This window comes from Terrapene carolina, unplaced genomic scaffold (genome assembly GCF_002925995.2).
Source record: "Terrapene carolina triunguis isolate 2854851 unplaced genomic scaffold, T_m_triunguis-2.0 Scaffold67, whole genome shotgun sequence".
Classification (NCBI taxonomy): Eukaryota; Metazoa; Chordata; order Testudines; family Emydidae; genus Terrapene; species Terrapene triunguis.
Window position 1 is genome coordinate 29,464,519 of NW_020664418.1, and position 26,265 is coordinate 29,490,783.

At 42.2% G+C, this 26,265-nt stretch overlaps 2 protein-coding genes across 4 annotated transcripts in view; both read left to right on the forward strand.

Moving 5' to 3' along the window:
* FAM214A (family with sequence similarity 214 member A) overlaps positions 1–1,688 on the forward strand; it is a 54,109-nt gene extending 52,421 nt beyond the window's left edge. For all 3 annotated transcript variants that reach the window (XM_026648289.2, XM_026648290.2, XM_026648288.2), the window contains one exon: positions 820–1,688. In XM_026648289.2, the coding sequence (XP_026504074.1) occupies positions 820–973 (154 nt within the window). In that variant the 3' untranslated portion in view covers positions 974–1,688. The remainder of the gene's footprint in view (positions 1–819) is intronic.
* A 4,659-nt stretch (positions 1,689–6,347) lies between these two features.
* Positions 6,348–26,040, forward strand: ARPP19 (cAMP regulated phosphoprotein 19). Its single transcript, XM_024199692.3, has 3 exons — positions 6,348–6,533; positions 14,548–14,670; positions 22,252–26,040. The coding sequence occupies exons 1-3, from the start codon at positions 6,489–6,491 to the stop codon at positions 22,420–22,422; spliced, it is 339 nt and encodes a 112-aa protein (XP_024055460.1). The 5' UTR covers positions 6,348–6,488; the 3' UTR covers positions 22,423–26,040.
* The last annotated feature ends 225 nt before the right edge of the window (positions 26,041–26,265 follow it).

Below are 26,265 nucleotides of genomic sequence, written 5' to 3' on the forward strand. Positions count from 1 at the left end.
AGCGCTACCGGCTTCATGGTTTGCCAGGCAGCCTCCAGACCCTGCGCCCCCGGCTGGGCGCTTCCCCTCCCGGGCTCCAGCTGCTCTGGGGAAGCGCCGGCCGGGGGCACAGGGTCTGGGGGCTGCCCGGCAAACCGTGAAGCCGGTAGCGCTTGGGCAGCCCTTTTCGCGTGGCTGGGAGGGAGGAGGGGGAGTTAGGGCGGGGACTTTGGGGAAGGGGCGGGGAAAGGGCGGAGTTGGGGCGGGGCCGGGGGTGGGGAAAGGGGCGGGGCCAGGGCCCATGGAATGTCCTCTTTTTTTTATTTTTTAAATATGGTAACCCTAGTGTGGGGGCTACTGGTTCTGAGCTGTTCCTGGACTCATTAGTCACTCCTGGATGTGCTCTTACTAAATCATCTTCCTTTATGTTTCTCTAGAGTGGTGGGCTGCTGCAGGATTTGACACACAGGGTTGCAGAGAACTCTCTGTGTGGATCTTTGGTATCCCACATTAATATCTCTCCCCTATGTAGCTAAGCAATGTTGGGTCTGCTAGGTTATAGGCTTTTGTCCTCTCTGCTGCCCTATGCTTTTTGCTCAAAGAGCAAAAGAGCTGAATTAAGATTGCGTGGCCTTAAACTTTCATTTCCTGCACTTTTTCATTTTGCCACATTACTCAGCTAATGCATACTTTTGTGTGTTCGAACACTGTAGCCCTGATTCCTTAACTATGCACACTTTTTTAGAAGTATCATGTAAAGGTGGATCTGTTTTGATGTTTAGAAGTTACAGATAGTAAATTTTTAAAAAACTATTTACTATATATATATTGTCTTCTTAGGTTCCAGAGTTCCAAATCTGGAAAGATCTACCTCCACAGAGATGTAAGGCTCTTGTTCTCTCGGAAATCAATGGAAGTTGATAGTGGTGCTGCGTATGAACTCAAATCTTACACTGAATCTCCAACAAACCCTCAGTTTTCATCAAGATGTTAGCAAGCAGTGAAAATCAGAGTATTAATTGAATTACCAGATTACTGTTTACAAGCAAAACTTTGGCATGGAATACAGTGTAAAATTAAATATGTAAAGAAATGAAAGGTAGTGCTCAAGTGAGAGTCAATACTCTTCTGTGATCCTGGACCAGTTTTTGTAAAAGGTTTCTGGAATGAGCGTTGTGTATTCCAAGTAGACTGGAAACAAATACTTAAATCTAATCTTTTTGTACTGTTTAAAACCACTTCATTGGATGTGTTGCAATAGCAAATTCCCAAGTTAGTTTAGTGTTTACACCTTTTATTTTATTTTATTTTTCAGTTATTTAATATTTAATGTTTCATTTAATACTCGTGATGTTTGTCTTTAGTGTTCTAATGTAGCACAAATCCTATGTAAAATCATATTATGTATTTTTGACATTAATAATATTGAAATCTGAAATATATACAGAAGTCTTTAATTCTGCGTGATGTGTTTTTAAGTGATATTCATTTAAGTTATTGAAAATTAGGATGAAATTTTGAACTTCCATAACATTATCATACTATGCAAGCATGTGGTTTTCCTTGTTTTCTCTCTCTAATTTTAGTGACACCCCATTCTCATTGCTTCCCACACACAAGTCCTTTTATAGCACATGCAGCCATAATACAGAATGTGTTTCTTTAGCTACTCACTAGTTCAAATCATTGACCCAGTTCATTTGCTCCTTTAATTTTTTTTCCCCCCCGAGTGGATGCTCTACTAAGAACATTTCTGGTTCTGTTCTAGTTAGTATAAAAATGTCACACAAAATTATTATCCTATACCTGATTTTCTCAATTGTTTAAAAATGTACTGTGAAAACAAATTAGTACTTATATCTTAAATATATGCAAAAACTATTAAACTTGTAGTTTGGTTTTATTTTTAGATGAGGATTTTCATGTAAGCTTAAAAGTGTATTTGATAGATTTTTCCATTTAGGCCACTAGGAGGCTACATAAAGTTGTATATTGTATTGCATTAGCAAATACTTGTAAACAGTCAACCAATCACATGAAATACTCTCCAGTACATATGTATTCCTGAAACAAAACACTTTCCCAGATTAGTCATTTTGTTTTCATGAAAATAAGCTTTCAATGTCTCAAAATAATATTTACATAACAGAAGTACAGTAAGTGTTAGACTGATGTGTAACTGAGCTAGTGAGAAGCTATAATTTTTCCCTTGCTTGTCTTGACCTTGAAGTTGTATAACTAAATGTTCTCGTTTTTATTAATGTTGAATACTAATCCTTACAGTATTTGGCAAAAGCTTTTAGATGTTAATTGCTCAATGAATCTGATCACCACTGTACCACACAGCTTCTTTGACATCAATGTATCTCTTAGTGGTAGAAAAAGGACATTTTAGTGTTTGTTAGGAGCATAGTTCCAATGCACAATAAACACTTCGGAGAAAGGAAGTCTTTATTAAACTTCCAGCCCCTTCAATTAAGATAAGAACTCAATACACCTTGCCTGAGACCCTGTAGAAGCCCTCCAGTAAAACCAAGGGAGACTATACTTTCCTGATATTTCACACATTTTCAGCTGTCTTAGAGCTACGGTGGTTGCACAGCTTGCAGAATCTAATTTTTATAACCTTGGCAGGATATTTTTTTCTGTTATAATAGTGTCTTGAAGATTAAAACTAAACTTCTTTCTAGAGATGTGAGAAAAGCTGTACAAAATCACATTCTAGCTACAGCTTCCAGTCATGTGCAAATAGTGTAAAGGAAGTTGTGGAAAGGTTCCCTGTTAGTAGCAAAAACTTCAGGTGCTGGAGCTGTACTGTGTACATAACTACTTTCTGGGATAGTAATGAGAATGTGTCCTATTTTCTCTGTATCTGCTGTTCAGGTATAGAGTATGTTTCAGAGGAATTAGCGTACGACATGTCATGAAGCATAAATTCCACATGAGTCCAACAATTCTGCTTGTGCATACAATATTTTATTCTTTTTATACTTGTGTAACTTTTTGTTTATGCTGCAAAGTATAGAACTGAAATTCACCAACTATGCTTGCTTCACTGCATGTACCAGTAGCATAGTAAAAATGCCAGAGTCCAACTCACATTAGCTTCCACAGTTGCATTTTCAGAAATGGTGAATTATATCTCTTAAAGTTTGCTAATGTAATCAAGGCATCAGTCATTAAATGTCTTTTTCCCATTGTCTCCCTCTGGAAGTAAAAGATCACAGGTAGTAGGGCCTTTTTCAAAAATGGAAAACTATCTGCTGCTTCAAGCTCTTTTACATAATTTACAATAAACACTGCATGCTTATATAGCATCTTTCAGCCTGAGGGTACTGTAATGCTCTGTAAAAAGGAATAATTTTACTCAGCATATGAATGCTACTATTTACAACAGTGCTGTACATATCTACTACAGTAAAGTTTAGAACAAGAAGTGAGGGCAGGTGAGGGTGTGTGTGAGAGAGAGATCCTTTTTATTTAAGGAGTCTGGTGGCACATAAAAGACTTAACAGATTTATTTGGGCATAAGCTTTCGTGGGTAAAAACCCCACTTCTTCAGATGCATGGAGTGAAAATTATAGATACAGGCATAAATATATATTGGTACATGAAGAGAAGGGAGTTATTTCACAAGTGAAGAACCAATGTTGAAGGCCAATTTAGTCAGGGTGGATGTGGTCCACTCCCAATAATTGATGAAGAGATGTCAATACCAAGAGAGGGAAAATTGCTTTTGTAGTGATCCAGCCACTCCCAGTCCCTATTCAAGCCCAAATTGATAGTGTTAAGTTTGCAAATGAATTGTAGTTCTGCAGTTTCTCTTTGAAGTCTGTTTTTGAAGTTTTTTTGGTTGAAGAATGGCTACTTTTAAATCTGTTATGGAGTGTCCAGGGAGATTGAAGGTATCTCTTACTGGCTTTTGTATATTACCATTCCTGATGTCTGATTTGTGTCCATTTATCCTTTTACGTAGAGACTGTCCAGTTTGGCCAACGTACATGGCAGAGGGGCATTGCTGGCACATGATGGCATATATCACATTGGTAGATGTGCAGGTGACTGAGCCTCCGGTGGTGTGGCTGGTGTGGTTGGGTCCTATGATGGTGTTGCTAGAGTAGATAAGGGGACAAAGAAGGCAATGGGGTTTGTTACAGGGATTGGTTCATGGGTTAGTGTTTCTGTGGTTGAAACTGCAAGAGGATTTTAAAGGTGAACTGCAAAGGGAAACAAATTGGGCTTATGCTCTTACAATGAAGACTTTGGTATCATTTTACATTGTTTTTACATCAGAAATTCTGATACTGTCTAGCTTGAACATTCTGCTGATTGACCGAACTATGAAATTATTACTTCAAGAACGAAGACAATGAAAGTAGAGACGGAACAGCCATTTTAGTCAGATTGTTACAATGTTCTGGAGAAAGAAAGACTTTAAGACCCATCCAGAGGCCTCACAGCAAAAACAGGAATGACCAAATGTGAGATGCCTGTTTTTTTGATGGTAAAAAAACAAGCAGAACAAAAACTTAACCAAACATCACAAACCTTCCAGGCCTTCTTTAAAATGCCATACCTCACACACACATGATAATCCCAACAGAGCTGGAAACACTGTAGCGGGCATGTCCATTCTCCCATCAAGCCGGTGTGGCTAGAGGGTGGAAGACCCATACCATCTAAGCTCCAAAAAGCTCAGAACTTACTTTCATTTCTGGAAATATAAATTCGTTTTCCAGAAAGCAGATTTACTCTCAAAGGTATTACGTTAATGCTTACAGGGGCCTGGCTACCTCTGGCTATTGCTAATGAGCTATAAAGCTTTTCATTTGTAAGTTTCCAGTTTGTATCCTACTCAGCTCAGCAGGGATTAAAAACTGATCCTCCTATCTAACACATTTGATACCTCCTTTATGAGATGATGAGTTTGGTTAGTCTCAGTTCCAGCTCCCACATCACAAATTCATCACTGCACTGTGGAACTGTTCTTACTCTTACTTTAATTACAGTGCCCAGCACAATATCTTAGTTGGGTCCTTCAGCAAGACCTCTTATCCTTGCAGCCAAAATAGCCATGCTCACTATAAATTTGTCAGAGTTGGCAAGGGAAGTTGGGAGAAAACACCAAAAAGATGATTGAATCTTTTAAAAATCTCACTATTTTAATAAAAGTGCTTTCAGCCTCAGTTTTCCGCCACTCTCAAGATGTATGCAATGCTCTCTGTGCCACACCACACAAACATCTTAGCTCACTCCATGTGCTCTATCCTAATAACTAGCACATCTGTTAGCAGAAATACAAATACACCAGTAATCAGCCATGGTCTGTGGAAAGTATATGTGTTTACAATATAATCAGTGTAACAGCAGCATTTACTGTGGTGGTCTCTCTCTGGTAGTCCATCCTCATTTTTAGAACAAGGGTGTGACCTGTAGAAATTGAACCACACCAATTAACCTGAGCAGAGGCCTCCTCTCATGCTGAGACCTGTTGTCACTGCAGGCAAAGCGCTAGGATTAGGGTGAACATGCATCCCATTTTGGCCAAGACAGTCCCATTTTTAGCCTGTCCTGGCCGTCCTGACTTTTTTGGCAAAAGTGGGGGACAGGCAGGGCTTGGGGAGCAGCAATGCCAGCCACATTGGCGGGGGAGTGGGAGAGGCAGGGCTCAGGTGAGGGGCAATGCCCACCCCACAGGGAGCAGGCAGAGCTTCAATGAGAGCCCTGTGTGTGCGGGAGGCAGGGCTCGGGCCAGCAACTTGGGTTAGCCCCATGTGCGGGGGAGGGGGCAGGGCTTGGGCAAGCAGTAGGGTTCCTGACCAATGGGAGCTGCAGAACTGGCACTCCGAGCTTCCCTGGATGCCCATGTGCCTAGAGGCCTTTAGTTCCAGGCCCCCACTGTGCTACCGACCGGACTTTTAACAGCCTGGTCAGTAGTGCTGACCGGAGCCATCAGGGTTCCCTTTCAACCGGGCGTTCCGGTGGAAAACCAGATGCTGGCAACCTTAGCAAGTGGCTCGGGCCAGCCCCATGCAGTGTCCCATTTTCCCTTTGGGAAATATGGTCACCTTAGCTAGTATGCCGTTTTAATACAGGTCCACCTTGCTCTCTCCTCTTGAAATGGTATAATCAGGGAGCAGTAGCCACCCTAAAGGTTAGACTAGGCCGAGACAAAAGACTATACTACAACTCCCACTATACATCTGCAGAGGGGGGCGGATATGACGTTAAAAGGCGGAAGTCGAGGTAGAGAGATGCGGAAGTTGGAAAGTTCTTTTCTGCTTATTCGCTCTCTCTTGCCGCCGGATTGAGCAGTGGGTTGGCTGAGTTGCTGGGGAGCGTGAGAGCGGAGGAAGTCTGATCCTGCCGGCTCGCCGTCGCAAGCGTGGCGGCCATCTTGTGTGGGAGGCGATCGGTGCGCGGTCCGGTGGTAGCAGCGAAGGACGGAGGCGGCTGCGCTTTCCCACTTCCTGCCGTCGCCTTCTCTAGCAGCTGCGGCTGGGGGTGCTATGTCCGCCGAGAGCCCGGAGCCCGCCTCGGCCGAGGAGCAGAAGGTGGGCGGCTGGGTCGTGCCTCCTCAGGGCACGTGGGGGAGGGCGGCCACTCTCTCCGGAGCTGTGTCGGTTCCGGCCGCCCTCGGGGCCTGGCGCAGGGTCAGCTGCGTCCCGGCTGGCTCAGCAGCGTGCTTCGTCTCTGGCGGCTGACGCTCCCCTTTCCCGGCCTGCGGGGGCCGCTGATTCTATCGGGGCGCGGTGCCCCGGGCCTGAGCTGCCCTTCGGCTCTGCCCGCGCGGAGGCCCCGCTTTGCTCCTGGCCAGGGACTGAGGGGAGCCCCCTAAGCGCGCTGGCCGCTGCCGCGCAGCAGGCCGGGTTCCTTGCGGGACGGGGATTGTCTCAGTGTGGCGCGTTGCCGCCGCCGAGCCTGGCTGGGGGGCGCCCCGGGAGCGGGTGTACGCGGGCTCGCAGCTCGGTGGCTGCTTCCCCGCAGGAAGGGTGGGGTGGCGCGCGGCCCCCTGCCCTGGCTCCTGCATTGAAGCTCTGCGGCCCATTGCAGGATCAGGGCGCTTGTACCCGTGTTGAGCTCTGTGTCCCGGGGGGTGTTGCTGGCTGCGGGCAGTTGGGATGTGTGACTGTAAGCGGGGCAGGGTGGTTGCAGGCCCCCGGCTCCATAGCTTAACATGGCTGAGAGGTGAAAAACGCTAAGATATTGACCCTTGCACATTGTTTCACAAAGAGGAATTTAATTCTTCTGACCAGTAAACTAGTAGTATGCCTTGGGCTGCGGGGAATGATCACTTTTCCTCTCCTCATTACTCCCAGGGCCTTTCCCTCTTCCCCCAGCTAGTCTCTGTAGTCGTCTATGTTCTAGGGGTCTAAGGTCTTCATGTGCAGCCTTGGTGGTAGGAAACTATCCACCATTTTACCAGCATCCCAATTTCTGGTATTTTACCAGCATCCAAAACAAAACTGCTGTACCATACTTATGACCTGTCATCATTGAAAATGGCCATTTTAAAAGAAATAATTGGCCAACTTTAAAACATTACTGCTGTTACTTATAGCATCTTGGAGTTTGAAAACTGGAATCTAGCTTCCCTAGCTTTATGCTGTCTTCGCTTTTTTTTTCTTGATTTGGACTACAAAAAGGTCTCTTCTTTTTAGGCTTGTATTATTGCTATATGGTCTTGTGTTGCAAACATTACATGGTTTTTTTGTTTGTTTTTTTTTTGGTCTTCCTAATTGGACTTAAGTTATGGAATCACTTCTGTTGTGCTGAAGTGCTGTAACTTTTTACCCCAAACAGTCTAAATTTAGGTGATAACCTTAAGAGAGCAAATATATGTCTACATTAGCACTTTTGTTGGTATAACTTACTTCGCTTAGGGGTGTGAAAAAAGCACACCCCTGAGCAACATTAGTTACACTGACAGACATGTCGGTGTGGACATCCCTATGTCAGCAGGGAACATTCTCCCACCAGCATAGCTACTACTGCTCATTGGGGGTGGTTTAATTATGCCAATGGGAAAGCTCTCTCTCATTGGCATAGAGCAGCTACATGGAAGAACTTTCAGTGGCACAGCTGCATAGGTACAGCTTTGCCATTGTAAGCTCTCGAGTGTAGACATGGCCTAAAGCTCTGCCGTCATCCACCTATTTTCTTGTGTCTGACCTGAACTAGCTGTACAGGTAGAAAGGGTTTGAGGCTAATGTCGGCTGATTGAAATGTCTTAATGAAGACCTTACTAGTTCAAACTTCCTAAAACAAGTACAATTTTCTGTGTTCAATAGCTTAATGTTCTTAAGGTTGGAAAACATTTGTGGAAAAATTGACGGGACAGTGTTGCTATCCAAAATGTAGTAAAACACATATTTCGGACTATGCATCGCTATCAGAATAGCTCTGTATATGTGAGTATTCTTAATACTAAATTATGCAATGATATAGCTTATATTATTTCTTTTTTAGAGTTCTAGTTCAAGCAGTTGACACAGGCTGAAAACTTTATGATATTAACCAAATATCAATATGAAGTCTTCAAAGTTTAAACACTTAATGGAGATTTTTTTTTTTTTAACCAGACACTGGATCACTGTTCTGGTGCTGTAGTTCCACTGTGAAATTGATTTGAAACAGACCCAATCTAGTTTAACAGTCCAAGTCAAATTTAAAAGAACAAACTTTGAATTGTAAAAACTGAACTCGAATTTTATTTGCATCCTGTTAGGATGTTGTATGTAATTGTTACAAAGCTGTATTAATGGAATTAAAAACATTTAATAAACTGCATACTAGATTTTATTGACTGGTAGTTTAATTGGTGCACCCTCAAGTTGTTTCATTTGGGAGCTGGGAACATCTTGCCCTGTCCTCTTCCCAATTGTCAACGAATAGTAAATTAACAAATTTTTCAGGGTTACTTGCTTTAAAATCTGTGCGTATTGTCACATCTTTGATGTTCAGTCTCTCACTGGTTTTATGTGCCAAGAACAAACGCAGGAACCCTTTGACAAGACAGGAAAGCAGTTTGCACAGTCACGACCAGTATTTCCACAGGGCAAATCAAATGCTGTCTTTTGTAACAGGAAATGAGAAATATTGCTTGAAAGATTTAGCAACGTTTTGCCTGGGAAAATGTCACTGTTCTAATACAATAACATTTTGATAATCCAGTCTAGAACTAGTACTGTATCTCTGTATCACTTACTAAAGTTATGCACCCAGAGAAAAAAATCCTACAAAGCTCTGGAAGCACAGACATAAACCCTGATTCAGTAAACACTTAGAACTGAAACTCGGACAACTCTTTAGATTATAAAATTTTTATTTTGCAACACTATCTTCTGTGAAAATCTGACTTTCAAATAACTCTTGTATTTAGATATAGCCCGATAATGAATCTGAGCTAGGCAGGGGTTGTTAAATCATCAGAAGATTTTTCTAGTTGAAAGAGTTACGTTTTAGAAATCTTTACTGTATGCCTGTTAGAATAGAGGAATAAAAAATGTTAAATAAGGGCTGAAAATAAATTGAAACTTCAGATATAGCCAGACCAGTTTCTTGACTTCGGTGTAAAATTTGCGGGGGGAGGGAAGGGGGTTCCCTATCACAAAATACCTGTCATTTGCCAAAGAATGATAATGGGCTTTGTCAGTTCATTTTGTCTAGCCTCAGAGCTTCATATGTCCAAGAAGCCTCTCCTGAGAAGCTGTAGTTTACTCCTGTTTGAATATCTGCTTTTGCCACAGCCGTTTATCTTGGATTCAATGTATTGGTCTTCAGATTCTTATTTTTGTAAAATCTCCCTTTGGAGCACTCTCCTTGATGTTTTTCTGGTATTCCCATTGAGCAGACTATAGTTTGAGAAGAACTGATAGTCACTTCTTTGAGTCATATAATTTATTAGAAGAAACTGTATAGCTACATATTTAGATATATATATTTTTTTGTCCCGGTAAGGGACATTCTCCCTATGCATTCTCATCTCTGCTCCAAATTTTGATTGTCTGAGGCTGTGTCTATACTATAGGGAAAAGTCTATTTAAGCTATGTCGACTTGAGTTATGCTATTCACGTAACTCAAATTGCGTGGCTTATATCTACTTACCGCTGGGTCCACAATACGCGATGTCGACAGGAGACGCTCTCTTGTCAACTCCCTTTACTCTTCTCAATCTGGTGGAGTACAGGAGTCGACGGGAGAGCGATCTGTGGTCGATTTAGCAGGTCTTCACTAGACCTGCTAAATTGACCGCTAATGCATCGCTCATCAATTCCCTGGGTATGTGTAGACAAGCCCTGACAATGCATTGTATGTCAGCCATCTTGGTTTATCCTACTTAATGAAGAGTTGCAGAATTAATTCCTTTAGAGAGTTTGCATGCTTCTTTACGGCTGGCTAATATAGAAACGTGTCAGTTGTACATGGCCTTCCCCCAAATAAGTTGTCAAAGATCTGTCTGGATTTTGCTTTTTGTAACATGTCTAGAGAATGTATCGTTTTCCAGAATTCACTAATGCCATTGATTTATGGGTCTCCACTGTTCTAATCAGTAATAGACAACCATATTCTGCATCCTGTTCAGGTATTAATACACTTAATTAGTTTTGCTACAATAGCATAAATGCAAATTCTATACGTTTTTTGACTTCATGGTAATATGCTAGCTTGTCAACATGTAAACTAGCACAAGCTGAGTTTCCTTTAAGACACAGCAAGACAGTGTATTTATGTAAGATGTTGGATGTTGGGCCTCATTTATTAATGCCACTGTATGGAGATATTTGTGTGCATATTGTCTTAAATGTCATATTTGTCTTAAATGTTCTGTCTTTTCTGGCTCTAAGTTGAGTAAAGGTGCTGTGTGAGGGGGCACATTTACTAAACATCAACAATCTGTAGCTATAATAACCAGGATCCACAAGCTATTAGCTGTCAGAACTTGCCTGGAAGACTTCCTGGGAAAACGCATGGTTTTGTACACAGTGATGGTATTGTGTTCAATTGGGTATCACACTTCTGTCTGTCCACTCACACTCTCTCTCTGATAGAAGGCACTTATGCTGTCTGGAGTGGCTCACAACTGTTAGTTCCAGTCTTAGGTCGGACTGTCAGAAAACAGCGCAGGCACTCCAACCTGGTATATTCTATAATTAGATTTCACCAAGCCTCTCCAGCCCATCTTGCCACCCAGACAAACTGAACTTTGTGATAATGGTCTCACAAACCAAAAATCACACCACCCAGTCCCAAACGACCAGTCGTTTGCCCCCAGATCAGTTCGTACTCTGGATCTCACACCAAAGACAATGCTGTCAGCCAGTTCTCTAATAAACTAACTAAAGGTTTATTAGCTAAGAAAAAGAAATGAGTTTTTTGAGAGGTTAAAGCAGGTAAAATACATTAACCTGTGAGTCAAAGTTTGTAAATCCAAAATGATAGCAGAGATGTAGTAATCTGCCAGTGTCCCAAAGTCTTTTCAGGGCTACCCAGAATAACTCTAGGGATCTCCATCTTTTTGTTCAGTTTTTTCTACCCTGTTAGAATCTAAACAGTCCAGAGATTACGGATCTTCCTTTGAATCAGTACTTATAGCTTCTTCTCCGTACAACAATTTGATAATTGTTTTTACTCACATAATGGCCAATTGCTTTGAATTAGCATTTCCACTTACAGGGATGTTACTCTTGGGAGAATTCTGTGCCAAAAAAAAAAAAAAATTTTTTTTTTTTTTTCACACAATTTTAAAATTCTGCAAATTTTATTTGTCAAAAATACTACATAATCACATCAGTTTCAATTATTTTGGTAATTTATTTCAAAATACCTTTCAGCAAGTATGTCTGTGACAATACAGACACACAAAGAATTTCCCCAGGAGCAGAGAGTTAAAGAAACCCCTGTGACAACCAGTTGCTGTTTCTCTGCCTCCTCTTCCCCTCTCCCTCCCTCCTCCCCCCCACCCCCTGCTGAGCCGAGCTGGGAGGCCAGACAGCCACAACCCCTACCCCCAGAGACCAGCTGCGGGGCCCTCCTGGCCCAGATACCCGCAACCCCTTCACACGTCCCCTAGAGCCCAGCCGGAGAGGCCTCCCCCCTTGCCCAGACACCCACCCACTCTCCCCCAGAGCCCAGGTGCAGGGCCCCCCCTTACCCACACACAGAGATCTCAGCTGCGGGCTCCCTCCAGCCCAGACACCCACCCCATACCCCTCAGAGCCCAGGGATCCAGAGGGAAAAACAGCCTGATGCTCAGTCCCAGGCTTGTAGGAAGTTTCCTGTGCACCACCACCTCCTTCCCTCCGGGCATGCTGGGAACTGCAGCTGCTGGGAACCCTGTAGGTCCCTCCCCAGCTGTCTCTTCTATGTGTGAAGTGGGCTCTGCCAGGTCAAGTGGTCCCTAGTGGTGGCCAGCAGCACTGCAGCCCATTTCTGTGGGGGGGAAAGGAAATTCTGCACACACATTAATTTCTGCAAAATTCTGCAGTGCGCAGTGGTGCAGAATTCCCCCAGGAGTAGGATATGCATAATGTGAATGCCTGCTATTACATTATAATAGGAATAGATAAATGAAAACAATGCAAGTAACATTCCATTTGTTTTCATGAAGTTCTAACACCTGAATATACTTCATTAACACATAATTTGATCTAGGGTTATTTAATGACCAGGCATGTATAATGTAAATGTAATGTAATAGTAAGCAACAGGATATAGACAGGCGAAAACAATACAATTAACATCTCCTTTGATCTCTGTTAACTCACAAGTGAATTTCCTTGAATATATACTACTACATTTAAATCTTTTGATATTCACACACAAGTGAATTGGCCTATAGCTCTGGCCTGAGCTGATCTGTCAGCGTCACAGCACTGTTGTTGGAAGTAATCTTTGTATGTGAAAAGATACCTTGATTAGTACAACCTCTAAATGAGATACCATTTACTGTTAAATGCAACTTCGTGGGACTGTTAAAACTAGACAAAACAAAAAACTGTACTGGAGGATACAACATTGCCTTGGCAGAGAGGTGTGTTAGATAGACTTGATAGGTCTTTCATATCTATTTACCAACTGGCTGCTTTCTTGTTCATTAATGTATTGAAATAGACTGGTTCAAGTGCTCCTGCATGGTGTGTCTATGCTGTCATTGAATTTTCTGTGAAGACTCCAAAGTTCTTCCCCACAAGATCCTGCAAATTCGAAGTCCATCCGTATGTGAGGAAGTTCAGTCTTTTTGCACAGTCTTAACAAACTGAATTGAATGTAATTGTGTAATCTAGTTCTCCAGTATATTTAAGTTGGGAGTGTCTCACAATTCTCCACTGTTGAGTTGTCTGGACAGAAAAATATTTCATGTGATAAATCCTCAGGCTTTCCAAAGAGGTAACAAGGGGAAGGATGATACCAGGGAGAGGCGTTAATTATGGTAACATTCAAAGATGAGCTGGATGCAGTTGGGTGACAATCTCAATGAGAGTTCTCATCCCTTTACTTGTCCAAAAGTCTTGCCGTGTCTTCATTTTCACAAGAGGAGCATTTAGCCAGCCTTACAGATTAAAAGCAGCAGCAACCAGCCTAAATCAAAAGAGCCTCCCCAAAAACTTGCCATGGTTGAGTAGCAGAAGTAGTCTAAGCTTGGCCTCTGCATTGGAAAGTAACATCAACATAACAGTATTGAATAGAAGAAAATACTTGTTTCTGAAAATGATTGGTCTGATAATGATTTCATGCTTATGGAAGATGTGCACGTGCTCTTTCATATATACATACAATACGAGCAAATAACCAAAGAAGAGGGTGATGTTGAAAAACAAGAGGCCATAAATTCTTGTGTCTGTAGAGTAGAGATCTTTAAAATGTTGAATCACTTGAGCTGTGGTATGCATCAGTCTGTTCCATCGGTGCGATGGACATTACTCAATCTTAAACTTGTACTGTATCAGCCTGTGGAAATCTGTTAGAATGTATATCAAACTACTTATAGATTCATTAGTGTTCCATAAAATGCCAGTATCTACAATGGCAGGTAAGGTTTCAGAGCTGTACTATTCTGATATTTGTATGCAGTGTGGGGTGATGCTAATACTCCATAGCTATAGTACAGTCATGAAAGAGGAGTCTCATCACAAACTAACATCTACACAGATCTTTTCTTGTGCAGCGTTAAGTAGGATGCAGCAGGGATACTTGGAAAAGGTCCCACTGGCACTTATATAGACTTCAAAAGTTTTTGGTACCACCAATTTTAGATTGAGAAATTAAGCTTGCTCTATGAAATTGAATATATTGGCTGATACAGTGTTATCAGCTATTTGTAAAATTGGAGTCCTGCAAGATATATTTAATTTATATTGTATATTTAATGATGGGAGGGGGACACACTCTATAGTTGCTGCGATCAGCGCTCTTGGAAAAATGCTGAACAGTGTCTAGTCAAATCCTCTCTAATAGTTTGTGGCATCAGATGGGTAACATGGATCAGTGTGCTATTGAATTGCTTAGTGAGGGAGTTCTGGCATAGGTGTTTATAGAAATAATTTTTTTAATTGCATATGTTTCAGGAAATGGAAGATAAGGTGATCAGTCCAGAAAAAGTTGAAGAAGCAAAATTGAAAGCAAGATATCCTCATCTAGGCCAAAAGCCTGGGGGTTCAGATTTCTTGAGGAAGAGGCTTCAGAAAGGAGTGAGTTCTGTTTATAAATTGATTGATATTTCCAAGCACATAGCATGGAAAAGTAAATGTGGAATGGTTATTGCTGTGACTTCCCCCGCCCCCGCCTCCCCACCATACTTATGCAGATAACGCATACATGCTGCAAAGGTTTTTTGTGGAGCCAGAGAGTAATGCTCTGTACTCTTACCCTAGACTAAAGCCATGCAGTGTTCAAAATCCTTTAATGTTATTTTTTGAAGTCAGTAACTTTTTACACTATAGCAGTGTAACCGTGCCTAAGTCGGTCACAAATGAGGATGCCAAATTCAGGACGAACTGCTGAGAAAATAGGGCAGGTACACCCTAAGATTGGTGGCTAATCTCCCATATACCAGACCAGCAACAAAAGTAAACTTCTGTTTCACCACACTGGCTAACAAGAAGTCATAAAAGCAGTTTCCTTGGGCATCCCAGTCCTTGTATTACCACCAAAAACACTGGATTTAGAGATGAGTGGTTCTTTACAACCAGTCTCATCAAATAAAAGGTTCTTCTGATCCCAAAGGACCAGCCACACACCCAGGTCAAAATATAACTCCGATCTTACCCAAAAATCATGCTGATGCCAATCCTTTAGTATCTAAAGGTTTATTTATAGAAAGAGAAAGAAAGGTGAGAGTTAAAATTGGTTAAAGGAATCAAATACATACAGTAATTGCAAAGTTCTTGGTTCAGGCTTGTAGCAGTGATGGAATAAACTGCTGGCTTAAGTCAAGTCTCTGGCTGCTTCCAAATCATGGTAAGGTCCTCAGTCCATTGGATAGAATGCTCCAATTAGGATAAGTTCATAGTCCAGAGGCTTGGGCAGGAAAGAGGCTGGAGCGTGATAGAGGCAAAATGGAGGGTTTCCAGGGCCTTTTATATCCTCTGCCATATGGAGGGAAACCCATTGTTTCCAAAAAAAAAAAAAACCTCAGCACAGTTAGTGGAAAATTACAGGTAAAAGATGGGAGTTTGGAGTCACATGGGCAAGTCACATGTCCCTGCCCAGTTTCACTCTATCATTGCAGGAAGCCATTACCTATACTCCGGACAGGATGTTTACAGGACAGTCCACTCAGTGTACATGGGCATCTCCCATGGTCCATTGTAAGTTAAGTGTCCTTTTGATGGGCCACTCAATTTGAACAGTCCCTCCAAGATGTGTTGGCTAACTCCCTTGTTGTTTACCCCAGGAGCAAACATTTGAAATACAGGTATAGAGCCAATACTCATAACTTCAAATAGAAAAATGATACATGCATAAGCATAACCAGCAACTCATAACCGTTTCATAGACGCCTCACTTGACAACTTTTGTACAAGATTTGTTGCAAATGTATAACAGTGGTTGCAATAATGATTATATCAGTGGTTTTCAAACTGGGTCGCGATCCAGAACTGGGTCACAGAATGGAAGGGACTGGGTCGCAGCAGCTCTGGTCAGCACCACCGACCGGGCCTTTAGAAGTCCTATCGGCAGTGCTGCCCGGCTAAGGCAGGCTAGTCCCTACCTTTTCCGACACTGTGCTGCACCCCAGAAGCAGCCAGCAGCAGGTCTGGCTCCTAGGTGGGGGGGTCACGGGGCACCGGCTCCGCACTCCCGTTGGCCGGGATGGTGCCTGCGGGCAAGAGCTGCTTGCATGCCTCCACCTAGGAGCTGGACCTGCTGCTGGCAGATTCCAGGGTGCAGCGCGGTCCACGGTGCCAGGACAAGCAGGAAGCCTACCTCTGCACCCTGGCTGCGCCGCTGACCGGGAGCTGCTGGAGGTAACCCAGCACCCCAAACCCCTCATCCCAGGCCCCAGCCCAGAGCCCTGATCCCCTCCCGCACCCCAACACCCTGCCACAGCCCTGAGCCCCCCCAAACCCGGAGCCCCCTCCTGCACCCCAAACCCCTCATCCCAGAGCCTGCACCCCCAGCCCAGAGCCCCCTCCTACACAAGGCCTCACCCCACAGCCCTCGCCCCCCGCACCCCAACCCTCTGCCCCAGCCTTGAGCCCCTCCCACACCCCAAACTGGTCATCCCCAGCTCCGTTGGGTTGCGGTCATCAACAATTTTCTTCAACTGGGTTGCCAGGAAAAAAGTTTGACAACCACTGGTCCTATTTTAATCAGATAACGTCACAAGCAGTAAAAGCCATGGGAAATGTTTGTTCAAAGATCATGCCCACAAAACAAACACTAACAGTCTGGCACTGTAACTGAATACAGCTTCAATGGCTCATTCAGACTTTTTGAGAAGACTAAATTCAAAAGGTGGCCCCTTGTTACCTAACAGTACTTTGATAAAATCAACCGTCATTCCATTGCGGTAAACATTTAGGGCCAGAACCTGGTCCCTGCTACAGGTGCTTTGCACTGCTCTTATACCATCCTTCCTGTTTTAGGATTGCCAAAATTAGTGGCTGCTCTTAAAAAATATTCACCCAAATTCTGAGTAACTACATGAAGACCATAATGGTTCATTTAAATTTGTGCCAATGTACTGTGGACATCACAGGTATTGTAGTCATAAATGTATACCCCAGCCTGTAGAGAAGTGATCTAATGGATAGAGTAGTATGGAATGAGTCAGCACTTTTGTTCTGTTCCAAACTCAGCCAGTGATTTGTTTTATTTTTTACACTGGGCAAGTCTCATCTATTTTGTGCTTTCATTTACCCATCTGTAAACTGTTCAATATGTTTGCGTGAAAGGCACTATGTAAAGTGTCCTCTGTGATTAGATGAGCAGTCATGGTATGTCAGGTGTTGTGCAACCTTCTGCAACCCCTGCCAGTACATACACCTTCAGATCTATAGCATCCTAGCTTTTACTGTTTATTGTGCAGCTCAACTGGGAGGGGCATATGAAAGTGACTTCAAGCCATCCTTAATCCCCCACCTACCAGCCAATGCAAAGTTTTGTTGGCAGTTAATGGCCCCCCCAAATTGGTGGGAGGTAGCAGCTCTGACGTAGTGGGGATTTTCCCTTGTTATGTTGTATGTGAGCCTGTGAGAGTCTTATTGATTTGCATGAATGCTGTGTGTGCCTCAGTTTCCCTGTATATTGCACCAATGTCTAGGTGGTGGGAATAAGGGTGTGTGACTTTTGTGGGGGCTGCTCTAGCTGCCTGCACGGATGCTATGGCCGCCCCTTCGTAACCTGAGACCCGGGGGGGGGGATGCGACCAAATGACTCTTGGCCTGGGAAGCGAGACAAAGGCTGGAGGAGGAGCAACGGGCAGGGGTCAGGCAGCTGGAAATGAGTCAGTCTCCGCTGGCTTGGGCCACAGGGGGAGGGCCGGGCCACAGGGGGAGGGCCAGAGCCCTGGGTCTGGGCTCCCTTCCCCCCCAGGATGGACTTGGCTGAAAGTCACTGATTTCTGTGCTAACAAGTTCTGTCCTATGCTGTGTTCCTGTTGACTAATAAACCTTCTGTTTTACCGGCTGGCGGAGAGTCACGTCTGACTGCGTAGTTAGGGTGCAGGGTTCTCTGGCTTCCCCAGGAGGCCGGCCCGGGTGGACTCACTGCAGGAAGTGCACAGTGTGGAAGGGGATGCTGAATGCTCTGAGGTCAGACCCAGGAAGGTTTAAGCTGTGTAAGCTTCTTGCCCTGGAGACAGTATGCTCAGAGAGAGGACGCATGCTCCCCCAGAGTCCTGGCTGGCTTCGTATGGAGTAGTTCCAGAGCATCGCCCCGGTGACTCTGACAGCAACTTCCTGAATGTCCTTTTTTCCTGTACCCTGAGTCCTTTGCCACATGAGTGGAATTCTCAGGTAGCAGTTAAGATCGCTTTTTGGTGCTTTGCTGTTAGAGCAGCACAGATCAGCCAGAGTAGGGTCAGGATCTTGCCCAGTAGATGAAGCCAGTATAAATGAGGCTGAATTGGGAACGGTTAACCACATTATTATAGTTCATCAGTGCAATCCATAGATGTAAGGTAAGTGCACAGAGGTGTGTTCCTGGATTATCCTCACAGAATCTGGATTGTTGGGGTTTTTTGTATGATTGTTAGAGTACAATTAACATGTTCATTCAATTATTACGCTCAGAGAAAACATTTGTTTTTTAAACAGAATATCTAAATATGTGCTCTTGTATCTCTTGAACTATTCACTGCGGTTAAATATAATGTTGCAGTCTGAAAGAAGTTATGGTCGATATGCTTTTGCTGGTTATAGTTTATTTCACTTAGGGAACTGGTATATGTTGGACTGGCAAAAAGGCTGCACTAGGAGGGTTTTCCAGTTAACTTCAAAGTGTAGACCTGGCCTAAGACTCTCGGGGAAAACACAGATTTGGTGACTGTAATGCATTGGCAATCCAAGGTCGGGATGCAAATTCCAGAGTCCCCTGTCACCAGCCCTTCCCAGTTAATTCAGGGGCTGTTAGCTCAGGCACTGTATATTGCAGCTGCTATCAGACTTAATGGAGAGGCAGTCAGGGCTCAAGCCGTTCAGGGCTTCACAGTTGAAACCAGTACCTTAAACTTCTCCTAGAAATGAATTAGTAGTTAATACAGAACACTGAGAATGGGTGTAATGTGCTCTCTGTATTAAACACTTAACTAGTGAGTTACATGTTCTACAGTATTTAACTTCCAACTGACTTGAATTTATAAACCTATAAATAGGGTAATCCGTTCCAGAGGTGATATGGATTATGGAGGAATACTTTCTCCATTACTAGAAGCTTAATTTTAAGTCTTATTTTTGGCCTCCTTGTATAACCTAAAAATAGTCACATAAGCCTCAAAACTCACAAATCTGGGGCTGAAGTAGAGAATCTCCTTTACAATATATGCCGTGAATGGGAGAGCAGGTTCCTGAATTATGTCTGATACTTTGCATCAAAAAATAAAGCCAGAAAAAGATGAAAAGTTTAGTTTACTAAACACCATTAGCTGAGACCTAGTGGGTAGCAGTAAAATTTGGTTTGCCTGCTCCAGCCACTATAAAATTAGGTCTCAAATTGTGGTTTAAATATCAAAGTTGTAAATCTCTAGCTTTTTCTTTGCAGAGTCTTCAAAATGTAACCAGACTGAGAAACGGGGTTGACATTGCAGATTCTCTCCACTCCCAGCTGTCTGTTTTATAAGTAAAACAAAGACCATCCTTATACAGCCAATGAATATTTGGGAAGAACAGTCTTGTAATGTATTGACACTTCTGGTAGACTTGAACCATCTACATGTCTCACTTTTAAAGGGACACTAACAACTTAAATCACACTTCTGAATTTTAATTGTCAGATTTGTTTTATTTACTGTTTTATTTTACTGGCTTTTTTTCAATATTCTCTGCGTTAGTGTTCTGTCTGTAACGGGTTTCACTTTATAATCACTTCCCTTCTTTGTTCATTCGTTCTTTTAATATGCAGCGTGGGAAGACACTTAAATTGAATTGTCTTTGGAAATAAAGCAAATTTTTGTTAGTAATTAGATTTTGGAGGATGGGGCACATGTTTACATTTCCATAGTCCATTGTTAGCCCATTGATACAGGGGGCTAAAATATGGCACTGCATATTATGACTTCTGTTCATGTGGCACAGTGGCTCAGTTTTGAAGCAATTGTTTCTACAGTCTGCCAAAAGTCTTCAGGAGGCAGTTTTCTTCTATGTCCATTTTGCTTCCTCTCTGACACCATTTTCGTTTGGCCAAAAACAAAGAACACCACCCTGTCCATAAACGTAGTAAACTCTACACTGTCCTTTTCTGTTACAGAAATGTAAGAGCGAAAACTAGTATTATGGGGGGAATCACAAAGACACTTAGGGCTAGATTTACAAAGGGATTTAGGTGCCCTAGTGGAATTTACAACCCTGAGTTAGATGCTCGGACTCCCTACAATGGATGGGGAGAGTTAGGTGTCTAAGAATGGGACTAGCACAAACCACCACACTGAGTGGGGAGCTACCTAAACCAGCCAGTAGGAAATGCCAATGCCTAAGTTCCATTCCTCAAAGAGGGTTAGGTGCGCAAGTCTGGGCTGGAGGAAGGCAGCCAGCTCCACTTGGGATGTGCAGCCATGATCTCTCTCCTCGAGTTAGATACTGAAGCTGCTGTGTGTGGTGGGTTTTTTGTGTGTGTAAGAAATGTTGTAGCAAGAGGCAGCATCCTTGTTATCACCTTTTGGTTAGGGCATGTGGGAGACCTGGGCTCAATTTCCCCCACTGCCTGACATGGAGAAGGGATTTGAACTTGGGTCTCTTACTTCTCAGGTGAGTGCCCTAACCATGGGATATTCTGGTGTGGGGGTGACTCAGTGTCCTATATCTATAATACACACACACACACACACACACACTCAGTAGTTTTTTGTTTTGTTTTTTGTTTTTCCTAAGACTATAATTAAGGCTACGATTTAATCATGACAGTCACGGATTCTGTGATTGTTACGAGACCTCTGTGACTTCTTCCACTTCAGCTGTCAGTGGCTGAAGCCAGGGCTGGAAGTGGGACTGTGCTTCCCTGCCCTGCAGCTGGAACCCAGCCCATGGGCTCCCCTGCCTTGCAGCTGGGGCTGGAGCCAGGGCCGTGTGCCCCTGCCCCACGGCTTCCCAGAGCCGTCTCTCTCCCCTCCCCCAGCCCCTCCATGGCTGTGACCGGGGCTGTGTGTCTGTGGCTGGGGTTAGAGCGGGGACTGTGTGCCCCTGCCCCCCAGCTGCAGCCAGCCTCCAGAGCCAGGGCTTCATGCCTCCCCTGTGGCTGCAGCCGCTGGAGGCGGGGCTGTGTCCCCCCTTTCCCCTCCTCCCCATGGGGGTGGGGCTCAGCCTGTCAGTCCCCCCCATGGAACTCCAGCTGTCATTCCTCCCTCCTACCTAGCTCTGTCCCCCGGTTATTTTTAGTAAAGTCCCAGACAAGTCACCGGCTCCCATGAATTTTTGTTTGTTGCCCGTGTATCTGTCTGTGACTTCTAAAAATAACCGTGACAAAATCTTAACTTTAACCATAGTACATGCAGCTCAGGAAGGATTTTCTGTGAATGTGTCCGTAACTAATTTAGCTGTATAATGTGAAGTTTAGTTAAATATGCTGGGTGTGCTTTTTTTTTTTTTTTTTTTTAAAAGGGGAACACAGCTCTGGGATTCCTGGAGTAGACTCTCTATCCTTTGGACTTTCTAAGATAGTTTGGTTGTCGAGGCACATGATTCTGAGTTACGGAGTTCACTTAGCGCACCATGCTTTTCAGGCCCTGGGTTGAAATTCTTGGGAGTGAATGAAGCCTTCTGTTCTTTTGAAAACTATGGTCAGTAGCAAAGTATGCAACAGGACAGACCTATGGTTACATGTGCAATCTTAACATCAGCGTTTCTTCACCTGCCATACTTAACTCTGCCGTCTTAATGTTCTCAACGTACTGTTTTACTTTGGAGTGTTTAATAAAGCTACTGTGCCCCAAGTGGGGTAGAAAATAGTTTTGTTTTTTAACTCTTCATTCTTCTCCTTTCTAAGAGCACTGCTTTAATCTTCCCACTCAGTTACCTATTTCTGAAGTTTGAAATGGGCTTTGGTTCAATAACTGATGTAATTTCATTCATGTATTGGATAAACTTTTTCAATTCTTAAATATTTTTGTCTTCTAGCAAAAATACTTTGATTCTGGGGATTACAACATGGCTAAAGCAAAAATGAAGAACAAGCAACTCCCTACCGCAGCTCCTGACAAGACAGAAGTGACTGGTGATCACATTCCCACTCCACAGGACCTTCCTCAGCGGAAACCATCTCTTGTTGCTAGCAAGCTGGCTGGCTGACTAGAATGGCTGAACTGCATGAATCTTCTCATTCCCGTTTTCTCCTGAATAGTTATTCCTCACTTTTTTTTTTTCTTCCCCCTCCCCCTTACACTAAGTCATTGAGACTGACAGCTTTGCAGGTAGTGGTAGCGTGTGCTGCTATTGTAAGGGAGTACTGTTGAGAGTAAAATGTGTAGTACTTGGACTAGTTGAGAACAATGCACTGATAAAAAGGACAGGTTTGGTTAGAGCAATGTAAAGTAATTTACTTGAAAATGTACATATTGCCTATTTCCTAGTGTAGGACTGGTTTCAGCAAGTGACATAGCAAGTTTTACAATTTTTAATGTTTCTGCTTTCCTTATTTCACCTTAATTGCAACATAGTCTGTTTGTATTTAAAATAACTACCTGTTGTGTTGCTTTTTCTTCTGTGTTTGATTTCTGTTTTGTTCTCTAAAATAGAGGTTTAGACCACAAGTTGCTAGAAGGTAAAGCATGTCTAAAAACAATATCGGGGCTCTGAATGAATTTGTGTATCTGCTCTTGAACTTGAATGGCCTTAAACCTGTTTCAGCTTTAACAATAGACTTTTACTTGGGCAATATTTGCCCATTCTCATGTAACTCTTGTGAACCTAGTGCTTATTTACAACTGCCTGTTGAAGCTGGTATTCTTTTCAGTTCTGTAGTGTAGAACACACTTTTGTTGAAGATGTGAATGAAGTGTGCATGTGCATAGACTGTTGAATTCACTCTTGTGCCATTTTTGTAAATACAATAGTTTTGCACAACCTTTTGCAATTGTCTATTAATTTTACATTTTAAAAAGCAGAATGTGCCAACTAGAAACACAAGTGATTCTGTACCTTTGAAAGTCACAGCCTGAAATTATGTGCTCAGAATCTTGCTGCTGAACGTAACAAACTTGTATACCCAGGATTCATGAAACACTTAATATAGACACTTGATTGAGTTGGTCTTAACCTTATGCTTTTGCAGCTGTATTTTTTTGTGTGTGTAACAACCTCCAATGTTCATATATGGTAATCTGAATTATGTACCTATGGGCATTCAAAGGCAGGTGTCCATTCTGTTCAGTAACTTTTAAATCTATAGCCTTTAAAGTTTAAATGCTTTGTGGGATATTTGGAATATAGAGGAAATAAATGTATGAAAACCTATACTGTTCTTGGGGGGGTTCCCCTGATGACAGCCTTCAAAACTACTAGGGGTTACTAAGAAATTAGACCGGCATTAATGCATTTGGAATATTTAACATTTTTAATTGAAAGGATTTGAAATCTTGTTTTGCTGAACTCTTAAGGTGATATAATATATAGACTTATTGATGGGACATCTTAGTTCTTTGTGTTGCACAACAAACCCTAACTGGTTTTGATCAACACCAAGAATAGGAACTTGTATTATACACTGTGATCTATTGATTAACACAAGATGTGTCTATTGATAGACAATATTGTAGTTCGTCATTTCGGTAAATAAGGATAAATTTCACTTTCTATGTAGACAATGCAGGTCATGTGGGGACCTAAATTGCTAGATACAGCAGGGAAGACTTGGAAGCTACCAAAATATAAATGTAATTACATGATATCAGAAAGCTAACTGAGCATGGGCACAATATGAATCAGAACTTGCTCTTTTAGCTGGATCAGGTATTAGTTAATGTAGTGCTTGCTCTATAATGCTTACTAAAAACCAATTAACAACAAGGCTATAAGTTCCTCTTTTGAAAGGAGGAGTTCAGAATTGTTCTTTCCTCCCCCTCCCAAAAAATCACCTCTCTAAGAAGACAAGAGTCTTGGATAGCTTGCTTTTTTCATTCACTTCTTAAAGGAAAACTGCAGCACAATTCCTTTGTGTAAACCGAGCCCCATCACAAGCATTCATGAAAGAATATTCTAATTACAATGTGCATTTAAAAAATCTTCTGTATTGTAATCATCCAAAAAAAAAAAAAAAAAAGCTTGTGGGAGAAATGACCATTGAAGAAAAATTAGACTAATCTTTCTTCTTTTCAATGCCCCATCCCAAAGACTAACTAAAAGGTCAGAAAACAAACAAGGAAAAACTTAGTTAAGCTTAACTCAGACCTATTTGACCATGCACTATGGCCAAAGGGCCTGATCGTTTCCATAGGCACCGAGCACCTGCAGCTCTCATTGACTTCACCCATTTTGAAAATTCTGGTCTCTTCTCATAAAAGATGTAGCGGTAGATATGTTAATTATGCGTATGGTAGGTTTAGATGATATAAGGGTATTGGTGCAGGTTTAATTTGCATAATCTTGTCAGTTTATTTGACCCTCCCCCATTATGGTCAAAGGAGGACACTCATCCCAGAGAATTTCCAAATCACAAAGAAATCTGTTCCTTCTTACGTGTCTTTTATAGGTCTTTTTGCTACTAATTCATTAAGGATATTCTAATTACAGTCCACTTTTTCCTTATCTTCCATTAAGATTATAACAAATTTGTGAATATTTTTCATGGGAACAGACTGAATAAACAGTAAAATTGATACCCTGTTTCCATAAGTAAAAAGTTAATCTGGGAAAGGAGAACGGTCTTATCAAATCATAAGTGTATACCACAATAGCAAGGAAATATCTAGATATATAGATGTAAACTGCTTTTTATAGATGTCTGTCCTAATGTGAAAATCCTTCCTTATTTTTGTATGTATGACTGAAAGCAAACGAAAAATTAGACCTACTGATAGGATTTAAGATTTGGTCTGAAACAAGATTCTAACAATTGAAAGTGACTCAATGTGCATTGTCGGTGACGCTACACAGTAATTCACCGGGTGAGTTGTCTTGATGTTTAGGGAGGTAAAAATGGCTTAAATTTAACATTCCATTCAGTCAGCTATAATTCACTATTTTGTACCATTGATTAGACACCAAATGCTTCTTGTCCATTCAGTGGCTTGCAGTTCTTAAAGTTGTAACAAATGCCATTATAGATGATCCATGAGAAATATATATTTGAAGTACTGTTTTACTAACCAGGGAATGACTGATTGTGAGCCTTAACCTCTTCTGATAAACCTCAGCAGCAGGCACAGCTAGTTTGATTATATACATTAAGACTTAATGATGAAGCCCAATAATCGCTTCACAGTAGATCAAACTTGACTGCTAATCTACATCTACCTTCATCTTACTCTAGCAAGATAACTAAGCTATCCAAACTAGTGTACATAATGTATAATATGAGTTTTGCCATTTGATAAATAACCTTTTTCAGAGATCTATCTGCCCTGTAGCCTGGTAGTCCCTTTCCTATCTTGCCTTTAAGGATAGGCAGTGATTAGCTAGTAGTACTCATGTAGGTTTATTATTCATTAGCAAGTAGCACCAACATTTTATTCAAAATAGTTGCAAGTGGATTAATTAACAGCTTCGAAGATATGTCCCCAAACCTATAGCACTGAAGGCTTCCCTCATTGTTCATGGTACTGTAGGACAGTGTTTGTGCAAAGGCCCCAGGAGTGCTGTTTTGTTGGACATATTCTTTATACCCATTCAAGAAGTTAAGGTGACGAAATGTCAATTGCTTCTTACAAACATACACGTTGTATAGTATACATAATAAATTGATCTACTTAGTTTTTATTGTGATGTGCAAATTTGTCTTGTCTTCACCATGGTCTCCTAAACCATTTTACATATCTTAATCTTTATGAAGAATTTCTAGAACCCAAATCTTGTTCTTCTGTATCACAAAGTATGACTGGGCCTCAGTTTCTAGTATGTTGGACTACAGAACTACCTTAATGTGACCATGTTTATATATCAGCGCTTATTTGTCTAACATAGGCAATTAAAACGTAC

Excerpts from the sequence above, each read along its gene's own strand:
- ARPP19 (XM_024199692.3), top strand. The coding sequence starts at position 6,489 with ATGTCCGCCGAGAGCCCGGAGCCCGCCTCGGCCGAGGAGCAGAAG. Across the intron at positions 6,534-14,547 it reads CCTCGGCCGAGGAGCAGAAG|GAAATGGAAGATAAGGTGAT; the intron begins GTGGGCGGCTGG and ends CATATGTTTCAG. Across the intron at positions 14,671-22,251 it reads GGAAGAGGCTTCAGAAAGGA|CAAAAATACTTTGATTCTGG; the intron begins GTGAGTTCTGTT and ends TTTGTCTTCTAG.